Source organism: Bemisia tabaci, chromosome 3, assembly GCF_918797505.1.
Source record: "Bemisia tabaci chromosome 3, PGI_BMITA_v3".
NCBI lineage: Eukaryota > Metazoa > Arthropoda > Insecta > Hemiptera > Aleyrodidae > Bemisia > Bemisia tabaci.
This window is the reverse complement of record NC_092795.1, coordinates 32,106,818-32,119,172: the sequence shown is the minus strand read 5'-3', so window position 1 is coordinate 32,119,172 and position 12,355 is coordinate 32,106,818. Positions and strand designations below refer to the sequence as shown.

At 40.0% G+C, this 12,355-nt stretch overlaps 1 protein-coding gene across 1 annotated transcript in view; it reads right to left on the bottom strand.

The window, feature by feature from the left end:
* The window catches only part of LOC109043935 (cytoglobin-2), a 146,301-nt gene that overhangs the window by 123,958 nt on the left and 9,988 nt on the right, over positions 1-12,355 (bottom strand). Inside the window, exon 2 of the mRNA XM_072298181.1 lies at positions 2,133-3,642. Within this exon, the coding sequence (XP_072154282.1) occupies positions 2,133-2,392 (260 nt within the window). The 5' untranslated portion in view covers positions 2,393-3,642. The remainder of the gene's footprint in view (positions 1-2,132; positions 3,643-12,355) is intronic.

Below are 12,355 nucleotides of genomic sequence, written 5' to 3'. Positions count from 1 at the left end.
TAGAAAAGATCAACTTTGCATTAGCTGTCAACGCCAAGCCCCGCGGTTCTGCAGCGAGATTTATCTCCGTGAAAGCGAGGAAAGTTAGAGCGCCTTCAATTATTTCTGTACGCAACACGGGCATCCTGAGAGCAGGAATAGTTGTATTTAGCCCCTTGTTATCAATGCCATCTTATTCTAGCCGTTTGCAGTGCTGCCGTGGGGTAGAACGCCGTGTACATTCAAACCCTGCACCAACCTCTTAGTGGCAGGTTGAATTTTGGGGATTCAACACATTGCCCTTTTTTGGCTGTTGGCTTATTTACTAAGTGGATGAAAACTTCGGGTAACGTTATGAGCCAAACGAGTTTACCAAACATCGATTTGTTTGCGAAATGAAATGCCCAACGCGCTACTCAACATCCACATGGTAGGCAAGTCCACGGTTGAATGTTGGAGTCCCAAAAATAAAAGCCTCCACTATTTCCAAGATGAAAAACAATTCCGGGGAAATTCTAGAGAGCTAAGTGCGGGCTCTTTATTTTTCAAAACTGTGAAAATGAATAATTACTGAACAAGCTCATTGACAAGAACTACCGTGATTAGGAATGAAACCGTATGAGCCGTATGCTGCCAAATTTCTGCCGATAAAAATTTTATTTTTGAAGAAAGTTATGCATGTTTTCCTTTGAAATTTGCAGATATTAGATTAAATTGCAAAGAAAATTCGCTGAAAAATCGTATGAGGAAGATTTACAAATATTTCCGATAATTCGGGATTTGTCAAAGGAAAGGGAGGAAATCGATAGGTGCCATTTTTTATTCCACCCTGAATTTCCTCAAAACGATATCTTGCTCATTGGTGGTCTAAATTTTAACAAACCTATCATGATTTGGTACATCTAGGTTTCTTTTTGGATTTAATACTGGTGTGAACATGGGTCTAAAGGCCGATCTTGCCGGAAAATGAGAGTTATGTGGGTTTGTAGTCAAATTCCGAAGAACTAGGTCCCCAGACCCATGTTTAGGTCAGTATTAGACCTGATAAGAAACCGAAAATGACCAAATCATGATGCATTCGTAAAATATTGACTCTCAATGAGCGAAAAATCGCAGAGTTGAGGGAATTTAGCTACGGTGGATAAAAAAAAAAGGTACCTCCTCCTCGAGGTAAGAAAAAAGTATACCTCTCCTTTGGCAACGTCTGAAGACTCATACGGCGTTCTACATTAAATGCCAGATACACCTGCGAACTAGACGCGCGTCTTGAGCGACGAGTAGGCCTTAGGCCGTGTTCGGCAATTTCCGTATAGTCAATCAGGCTGCAACTAGCCGTCTGAAACTAGCTCAAAGTAGGATCGGATCCTACTTTTCGCGTCTAGACGCGCTACTAGCAAGCAGGTGTATCTGTCGCAGGCAAACGGTAAAATCAGGCATTTTGTCAAATGCCTAGACAGATAGTTAAATTTTAACGGTCCATACAAAATTTTGTGAATTTATGGCGAAGAGCTCACGAATTTTTAATGTTTTTGCAAAAATAACTCATCAAATCTACGAAATTTTTTTATCTCTTCCTCTTCAATTGCTTCTCATATTTTTAAATGTTAAAATTCTAAGCATTCTGTATTTTATGACGTACCGTAAATTTTAAGATAGGTGTCTGCTCAAGAGCTAAAAATTGTTCAAAATACTATTGTGCGATGCAAATTTTTACTGAGAATTTTTTCTTAATGGAGCAATTAATAATTTTGTCTAAAATTAGGGAAAGGATCAAAATTTCAATCCAAGTTAAAATATTTGACCATTTGCCGAGCCATTTGACAAAATGCCTGATTTTACTATTTCACTGGGGAAAAACACACATTGGATCTAGAGTCCAGACTCTTAAAAACATCGACAAGAAAAAATACTCTTGATTCAATCAGATTTAAGCTTAAATCAAGAACCAAGCCTCTTAATTTGAGCGGATTTTCTTTCGATTCAAGCTTAAATCTGATTGAATCAAGAGTCCTTTTTCTTGTCAATGTTTTCAAGAGTCTGCACTCTAGATCCAATGTGTTTTTTTTTCCCCCGTGTTGCCTGTGACATATAAAGCGCATCAGCAGGAAAAAGAATGGCGAGAAATGCACACGGATCATGGTGGAGAAACTGACCTTATAAAAGTGATGACCCCGACTTTGGCGATATCGTTCTCGAGTGCCTTCCAGGTGTCGACGAGCATGCTCTTCTGTGCGTCGGTGAGCGGTTTGGGCGGCGGCCCGAGCTCGTTTTCCTCCTCCTTGAGCGTGCTCTGCCGACTCGTGATGGTCATTTTCCGGCCACCCCCGCCGCCCGGGGTCGAGCCCACTTCGCTGCTGCTCGAGTCCTGCTTCGTGAACAGCGAGTTCCGTCGCGTCGTCCCTGTGTTCCCCATCTCCACTCGCACCCGCACTTCAACCACTAGCAAGTGCTTCTCCCGGATTTCCCACGGATCATACCTTGTTAACACCCTAGTTTCTTCCTCGCATTCCAAAACCCGGCTATGAATCTCCACAGGTCCACTCGACAGGATTCAATGAAAAAGTTTCATTCCAGGCTTCCACGAGAGCATTCAATTCTCCGGATTTGAACAGAATATAGAGATGCGAGTCCACTTGCTAGTACTTTATAAGAGAGTTACAACTATATTATGAGCCCCCACTTCAGGTGCCTAAACTCCACCGATTAAAGGATTGATTTCCCACGAATCATACCTTGTTAACACCCTAGTCTCTTCCTCTCAGTCCGAAACCCGGCTATGAATCTCAACAGGTCCACTCGACAGGATTCAATGAAAAAGTTTCATTCCAGGGTTCCACAGGAGCATTCAATTCTCCGGATTCGCACAGAATATAGAGATGCGAGTCCACTTGATAGTACTTTATGAAAGGGTTACAACTATATCATGAGCCCCTACTTCAGGTGCCTGATCTTCACCGATTAAAATATGGATTTCCCACGAAGCATACCTTGTTAACACCCTAGTCTCTTCCTCTCAGTCCAAAACCCGGCTATGAATCTGCACAGGTCCACTCGATAGGATTTAATAAAAAAAACACCACTGTATTATCAACCCTCACTTCAGATTCCTAAGAGATGGTTCTTACGGATTTCCGACACGCATCATCCCAGTCGTCAACCTCCTCACGTATTATTCAACTGACGGAGTTATACGTTTCTCAACCTCCTTTCTCTGAGATCATTTCAGCGTTGAGATTTTAAGTTTTCACCATTAACGCTGAAGTTTTAAATTTTCAAAAATATCGACGATCTCAGTTTCTTTTTAAACGAATTATCGAAGAACTTGCGTTGTTACTGACAAAAATCTATATGATTCATTGATCATATTAGCGACTTCTTGATTATTTTAATTATTTACTCGTTCCTCTTCCAGGGGCGCAATATTCCTTCAGCCCGAAGTGTCACCAGAGAAAACTATTTTACCACAACTATCAGTTTGACAAATGATGGTTTGAACAAGTTTGGTGGTTGAATGAAAGTCATTGTAGTATTAGAGTTCAAGTTTTCTCAGATCGTCCGTTTTTAATCGTGAATAGGTTCCAATTGTCTTCACAGTGCGACAGCGACGTATATACGAGTGGTGTTGATCCCGATCACAAAGAGGATGACTTTTCGATAGACGATCTGGAACAACAAAAAAAAACAACAGTTAGTTTTAACTCCATTGACGTGTGAAAATGAAAAAATCTTACTTTTTAAAGAAAATTGAATTAATTTGAACTGTTCATCGATGAGCAAAATTTACACTATATTACACGTGCGCATCCTTCGAGTTGTATAGAAATTAGGTACATGGAGTGATTTCGAAGGATTTCAAATTTGCTTTCGATCCAAATGAAAATACTATATAATACATTCATACTCTGACAAACATTAATTTTTTTTAACAGCCTATTTTTTATATACTATTTATTATTTTAAAGTTGTGTCTATTAACTTGCTCAAACGTCAAACACCAAACTCACATTTGCGATGCAATTTTTCAGTTGTGCCGAAGTGTCCAAAGTGTCATGGAGTAATTTGCTTAATTTTAATTTTAATAATAATTATTTAAGAATTTTGATACATTTATATCACTTAAAGAGTAAAAATGTACATGGAGATGCATATACACGAGAAGAAATCATTCGAAGACGCGGAATTATGAGCTCGTTGGTATTTGATTAGATTTAGACAAAATAAATTAAATTAAATCTCTGCGAAACATTTGACAAGTTGTAAGCGTCTACTTTCAAGCGTCTGGCAATTTTTAATTAAAAGCGAAAATAAGTTTTCTCGGATCTCCGCAAACAATTCAACTCTGGACCAAGCGCATAATGATAAAATGAGTGTCTGTGATAAGCGGAAACAAGAAGACAAATGACTGTAAGAGGAGAATCGGAAACCATTGCAGTGGAGAGATGTTGGTAAATAGGAAATGGGTTGGACTGCGAGTAAAGAGACGGATAAAAGAGGAAAGTTCACAAAGCGTTATAGTGCGCTTTTTAACGGCCCAGAGTCGCGCGGAGGGTGGGAGAGAGGGAATCTATAAAGAACAGTTTTATCCTTTTTTGCTGTTCTTTTTTATTGAAATTGATAAACTCCGCTTCGAGATTCGAGTGGAAAAACACCTCAATGTAGTTCCTCCACGCTCCGTTAATTACGTTTTCCATTCGCCCCAATTTAATGTCTAAACGCATCCGCATCTGTTCAAAAAGCTCCGTAAAAGATCGCCTCTTTTTGAGGCAATTTCCTCTTCTTTTAAGCAGTTTCCTGCGAATTATTCTCGAGCTAAGTTTCGTATCTGTGACACTTTAGGCTTGAAAGTTTTTGAATTGTGTGACTCGTCTTTAAACTTGACAATACCCCGCTTCCTAAGTAGATTAAACCCACACCGTAGCGTCTTGGAAAAAACTTTAAAAAAGGAGGCATCGATCACTTAAATGTGAGAGGAGTTTTAAACTCACAGCCTCGATATTTTCAAAAATCTACGTATCACAAGTTCAAGGTACACCGAAACCCCTTTAAACTCGTGTAAGTTATCTCGAGGTTCTCGGGAAAAAAGCGCTGAGATGTCCTGCACCACACCGCAAAGCATAAAATTGGTAGCCTCTGTAGAACGGGCTGATGACTTTTTCCCTGATTACCATCGATTGTGATGGCTTGCAAAGCTGAAGCTATCACTTTAAAAAAAGGGACTTTAATTCAAATGCACATATTTCCACCAAACCCCAACAGTATGTAAAGCAACATACATCGATTTGTAACTTAGGAACGTATACTCGGCGTGCGAGAGCGCGATGCAACTATTTGACCACCTGAGTGTGGCACGGTATCATTCGAAATTGAAGGCGAACTTAACGCACCAACTCACTAGGACAAGCCCTGAGACGGCTGAAGTTGGTGAACTTTCAGGAACGAGATTAAAAATGAACACGATCTGTACTTAGTGTAAAAAATTCGCGATGCAGGAATCCTTTCCGTCCTTTATGATAACATTTGAACTTATATCTTTAGACTTGAGTGCTTTGGGTTATATATGGGTTATGGGCAAAGTTGTCATTCAATCTAACTGATCTTGAACGCGCGGTTAATGAAGAGAAATGTTCACAGCGTAGCAAATGAAAAGTGAGAATTTTGGAGGTTTTTACTGTCGTGTTGAGGAAGAGCGCCGTATGAGCCTTTAGACGTTGCCAAATTTCCTTCGATAAAAACTGAATTTATTGGGAAAATTGTGCATATTTTTCCCCAAAATTTTCAGATAATTTTCTACGCAATTTAATCTAAAACATCTGAAAATTTCAAAGAAATAGGTGCATGAATGTTGTCAAATTTACATTTTTTATCAAGGGAAATTTGGCAACTCTCAAATGTTCATACGGCGTTCTGCGTGGCAGTATATAGAACGTTCGTAATGGGCAAAAATGTGTAAGTGTTTCAAACGACGGAGCTTCCAGAATGCTTCTCATCCAAAAGTCTCGTTATGGGAGGCCATCTCTCTGATGTATCTTGATTCTTAAACTGCTTGGAGCGTAAGAAAATTGAACTACTTCCTTGGATGTGTATTTAAGATCGCAATATGTAAATCAACCATTTACCATTTCGTTGAGTGTTGTTTTAGGCTACAACGCCGCGCCTCGGCGGCATCTGAAGTAGGATCTTACTGGTAATTGAAACATGTGCTTAATTTTATCCTCTTGCGAGTATTTGTTCGCATAGAAGTGTATATTTTCTCAGGAGAATAAAGGGCTCCAAATTGAGCGATGGTTACATTTGCATGACATTATTTTCAATCTAAGTGAATGGACCACCAGGTCAAAATATTGGATTCTCCAGAAAATCTGTGTTCAGCTAAGGGAAAAATTACCCCGATGGCCGAAGGAGCAGGAGTATCGATACATATCGATAAGTATCAGGAGTATCGACTCTGATTTCCTCAACTTTACAACGTTTTGATTATTTAGAATTTTATTTTACGATATACATTACGAGGTGGTTATTTTCGATCTCTCTTCGGGTCTAATATTGGCCTGAAAATGGGCTGAGGGCCGATTTTGGTGCAAAAGGCGGATATCAGTTGGAAGTCGAAAAATCCGCGTTGTTTGCCGAAATCGGCTCTCCTATCATTTCAGGCCAGTATTAGACTTGAAAATAGGCCGAAAATGACCAATTCATGATGCATCTCGTAAAATGTGGAACTCTAAAGAGCAACAAATTTTATAGTGGAGGAACTTTATTCAGGCTGCACAAACACGGCCCTTAGCGATACCCCTCCTCTCTGACTGAATCTCTTGGTTTAACACGGCCCTTCCGCCCTTATCAATACCCTTCCTCTGTGACTGAATCTCTTGGTTCACCAGAAGTCGACAGTGTTTAACTTATTCCGTAAAGATTCCTCCCTCTCTACCTTCCAGCACAAGCCAGTTCAGGCCGAGCGTTTAAAAAGATTGAAAGATAACTGAACTGCTCTCCGAGAGACGCAATTTCTCATTGAATTCGTGGTGTAAAAAAATGAAGCTTATCAGGTAGACACCTAACGAAATAAAATAAAATCAAAGTAGACGTGTGATTGCGAAGAATAAGAGGTGTTTCAACTGTTAGGCGTGTGGTTTTGTTTCCTTACTTTTAGCAAGGTGTAGGGCCATCAGCAAAGACATTTCAAACACTGTCGAAATGTTTGATCGAAAATCTTTACCCAGAGGATTAATTTTTTGTTCAGCTACCGAGGTAACCTTAAAGAATCAATTATTTTGCGTCTGAGCACTTTTCAAGCTGATCTTCAAACAAACCCCCCGCGGGATATTTTCTTCTCTCTTAGGTGTTCCGATAAACACCCACGTTGCTGTATCCCGCGAGCTTCTAAGCCAAACACTAAATTGTAAACACTTCAGATTTACGCTCTCAACGGGTGTTTGCTTGCCCGGGGTGGGCGGAGGGAGGGGGAGACGCCGTAAAATAAAATTATTTGATTTTCACCGCTAGATCGAGACAAGAGATAAAATCGGTCCCGCTCCGCAGCCTAACACTTTGAACACCTCGAATAGTCAGACGTTTTATTTTCAGACGTCTATCTGCACTCGGCAGTTTGAATTTACGGATTAAATCTTTTCTTGATTGGTCTTCCCGCTGCCTCTCTTCTGACACGCTTCTCGCTCGGGCGGATTCTTGTTAAAGTTGGAAATTGGGGTGATACGTTTCTTTCTATTTACACCTCGCGACGTCTCCGCACAATTTGAAAGGTTACATTCGTCTCGCTCAGTGGCGTGGTGTGCTTTGCGATATATCGATTGATACGCCACTCAAACCTATGAAAAAAGATCGATTATTAGGGTGTTCGCAGCGAACACCTTAGTAGTCGATTCTTTACCATAGCTTCAAATGGCGAGATATCGATAATCGATCATTCACGCTACGCCACTGGTCTCGCTTCCCTCGTCGGGTGTTTCCATAAACCCTCGAATGAACACGAATAGATCGAGTTTCCAAAAAGCCCTACTAAACGCATAACAAGGGTTTACAATTGGACGTATTTATGCGAAAAGGAGATATGTGGAAGTGGAAAGATGGGGTGTGCTCGTTAGTGGTCGAGCCATAAGAATGAATGGGGAATAATTGTGCGCCAGTGACGTCAGCGGCAATGAGTGCGCACTCTAACGACGGGGAGATGGTCGTCGGGGCGCTGTAACTCGTGAGCCCTGTGCACAAGGCTCTCTTCCCATGCCCGCAGCTCATGAGTTAGCATATTTTGGCGTTTAGCTCCTTTTGATTTAATGTCAAATCCCGCTTCTCAATTTTCTCAAAAGGAGCTATATCCACTTTTACATTGTTTCTTATGACCCAACTAACGAGCACACCCCATCTTTCCACTTGCACATATCTCCTTTTAGCATAAATACGTCCAATTAGTGAATTTTCCGTTGAAAGGCGGGAGAAACGAAATAAGAGACCCTTTCTAGTGATAACGACCGCTGAAAAGCACTTTTCAAAAGCCATTGAGAACTGTAAAAACAACTTTAAAAATTAATTTTCAGAGATACTCTTTTTTCCGATGTAAATATATGTTACAGTCTACTGTATATTGTTTGTGCTTTTCATTTTATTTTATTTTTTAATAACAATGTGTTTGATTCATTAATTCCAGAGGATCTACAGTAAAAAATGAAGCAAAAAGAGATACTCTTTGCAACTTTTTCAAGTCTGGTAAAATTTACGAAAGAAAGAATTTAAAAAAAAAAATCATTTGTATTTTTAAGAGTTTTTTGAAATTTTTTCTGATATTCTCAGAGTCCAACAATCATCGTAGATAGTTTAATAGTTTTTGAAATCTTTTTACTTAAAATTTACTTCAAAAATACCCGAAAGAGGTCTATCAAAAATAGAATTTCATCAGTTTTCTACTAAGACTTGTCTTCCTTTTTACGAGTTTTTCCATTTTTTTTTTTTTTTTTTTTTTTTTTTTTTTTTTTTTTTTTTTTTTTTTTTTTTTTAAATGTAGGTGCTGTCACGTCAGAAGCATTTTGAATTGAAGATATCCTCGATGAATACACGAGAAATTGGGTCACTCTGAGCGCACATAATTTACTTAAAAGGGGAGTATACAAAAAAAACGAGCAACGTTTCAAATTAGTACCGTATTACTTCATTTTCCGGTATTTAATTCGGGAACGAGGCCACACAAATTAAATTCGAAACAAAAAACGAAAACAAATATGCCGAATCGAAAGAGGAACGGAAAAAATAACGAGCGTATTCGACACCTGTTTAAACCGGCGTTGAAAAAAAAATCCATGACAATGAAAGCTCCCCTGCCAAAACTTTCCCACCCGACCCGACCGCGCGCTTTGACGGTGCTTGTCCGACAAGAGCGGCACTGTTCACAGCGGAACGCCTCATGGACACAGCGGTTAACTGTCCAAACATTAAACGTAATTATGAAGCGTGGCCCTCCAAAGGTTGATATTGTAAATTTTCGGCCGCGGTAATCTACTCGTGGCGACAATTACGGGTGCATTTTCCCAGCGACCGCAAATTAGATTGGGCAGCCTGCTCTAACCTCCCGGCGCGGCGCACAGTGGATCGAGTCAATCAAAGAGGTCGGACACAAAATGTTTGACTAAAACTGCGAATTTTGATGTTTATTTCGTCACATTTTAAAATTTTAGGGGTGCCTTAAGAAGAAAATTTAACGAGAAAACCAATGGAACCGCTTTTAGAACCTCAAAGTTTTGTATAAACGGAGTTATATGCGTTTAAAGTTTCCAAATTGTGTCCGACCTCCCCAATTGACTCGATCCACTGTGCGGCGCGGCATGACGCGCGGCGCTCACCGCCCTGTGAACAGTGGCGTGGCGTGAATTGCGATACATCGATTGTTATGCCATTCAAACCTATGGAAAAGGATCGATAAACAGGGTGTTCGCGGCGAACACCTTAATAATCGATTCTTTACCATAGGTTTAAATGGCATAACAATCGATTTATCGCGATTCACGCCACGCCACTGCCTGTGAATATTTGAACGAACCGCACCGCACCTTGGAACTTGCAGTGTAAAGCAAACCGACTTAGATTCACTTGGGTTCATTCCGTTTAGTTCGAAACCGCTCCCGGTTTAAGGATCTGAATTATTCATTCAACGGCATTAACCTTACATACGTTTAATCACCGTCCTGATCGTCGTTTTCCTTGCCGACGGGGGGGGGGGGCAACAGGGGACTTAAGGGTGGTTGTGGGTGTGGGTGGGGGGGGGGGCGTGTTTTCAAAAGGGGCTCGGAGGCCTCGTGTCCCTTCCGCACTCTTAATCAAGGGCCTAAATGGTTAATTCGAGGGGTGGATCTAAAACCATCAAGTGGTATTTTCCTCTCTTTCCGTACCTTCTACCTTCCATTGATATCTACATTCAAAGGAAATAATATCCATGGAGGAAGTGCAAAACAACGAATCTCCGTGCTGCTGTGCTAAGGAAGAACGCCGTATGTACATTCGAGAGTTGACAAATTTCTCCCGATAAAACATGTAATTTTGACAAAATTTATGCATAATTTTCCTTGAAATTTTCAGATATTCTAGATTAAATTGCGAACAAAATAGTCTGAAAAATTGGAAGAAAAATATTAACAATTTCCCCCAATAAATTTGCATTTTATCAGAGGAAATTAGACAACGCCTGAAGGTTCATACGCCGTTTTTCCTTAGCACGGCAGCATGATGGAAGTGCAAAACAACGAATCTCTATTGCGGTATTTCAGAATTTCTGCTCCTATTTTATTTTATTTTTTTGAAGAGAAATAGGCCAACTTTACAGCTTGAAATTTTTACGAAATATTCTATTAATGAAGGAGAAAAATCAAGAACATTTTCAAAACATTAACTTGACCAGTAGGTATTCAAGAGAAAAAGTAAAGTACGACATTAATCTGCAACGTTGCAAACGGAGATACGTGGTTTTGCACTTTAGCCATTGATACATAGATCGATTGGTTAGGTGGTTTTCAAGCAAAATGTTGAAGAGAAAATGTGTTGCGAAGCAGAAGTGGATCCAGCAATTTAGCAACCTAGGGGTTCCTCCATTTAAACTAATGTTAAATAATCGATTTTTGTCGAAGCACCTGGCCCCTCCAAGAGTCGATACATTTTTATAGGTTTAAAAATGGAGAAAAACAATGTTGCCAATTCACTGGATCCACCAATGTTGCGTAATGCTTTAATTCATATCACGTCCAAAAATCCATTTCTGTGGGTTTTCAGATCCCCCCTTTTTTGGATGGGTTTCCCAAAGCTTCAACCAATGCTTCAACGCCGAAAAAATTACCCCTGTGAAGAAGTGTTTTCCACTTGGCAATATACAGGAAGTGGGAGGGGGACATGTTAGCTGGCATTGGCATTTAGAGTTTTGTTTACCGAACACTCAGCCCATTTCCCCTGAAGGCTCGGATATTTTTATTTCGCGATTTTATTTGGACAGTGAAAGTCGCATCCCTGCAGTAAATCCTTTCTCGCGGGGCATTCTAATCGTAAATCAAGTTCATTGAGTTCGGAAACTCACGCAAATAATGCAAATAATGTAGTCGCACGGCCATTCCATCAATAGAGCCCGGTCGATGAATCAAATGGACATCGGCTATCCACGTAGAGACTTGCAGCAGGAACGTCGAGTCTATTTATAGGTACGGAGCCTATTTGAGGGCTATTTGAAGCTTTTGATTTTCTGTTTTTCAAAATGTCACGGCTGAATTCTGTCGTGAGTAGGAACTATATTTCCAAAATTAATCACGTGATCTACTGGATCGAGGCTTTGAAATCATATTCATATTAATGGGCACGCGGTCATGACCCCTGGACGCTGCGCGAATATCAAAACAGGTCACGTAAATACATTTTACAACTTATTTTTTCTATTTTTAAAAGTTTTCAATAAAAATTTACGATTTTTTCACACACAAAATTTTGCTTATACTTTCAGTATGTTTTCAGAATGTGCTTGTTGCATGTTCGAAAATGGGAGGCGTTTCCACTTTACAAATAACTGGACCCATTGTAAGTAGACTGTAGCGTATTGGTGCAACTATTCGTGTTCCACGGATGTGCGTGTTGCATGTTCAAAATTTAAGGCACTTTCGTTTTTCTCACTCCTTAGAAATGCACGAAAGTTGTCGTTACTTGTAGCGCCCGAATAAGCAGAGTGCAAGCACAGGAATTTTTGTCACCTCAATCCATGGTTTGCTTTATTCTCTCTGATGATTGCATACGTAATTATACATCCTTTTTCGGATATTCATGCAATAAACGATTGGTATTTACTCTCTACTCAATCCTGGTCAAATTGAAGAAAGATGTGACGTGAAGGGAATCAATACGT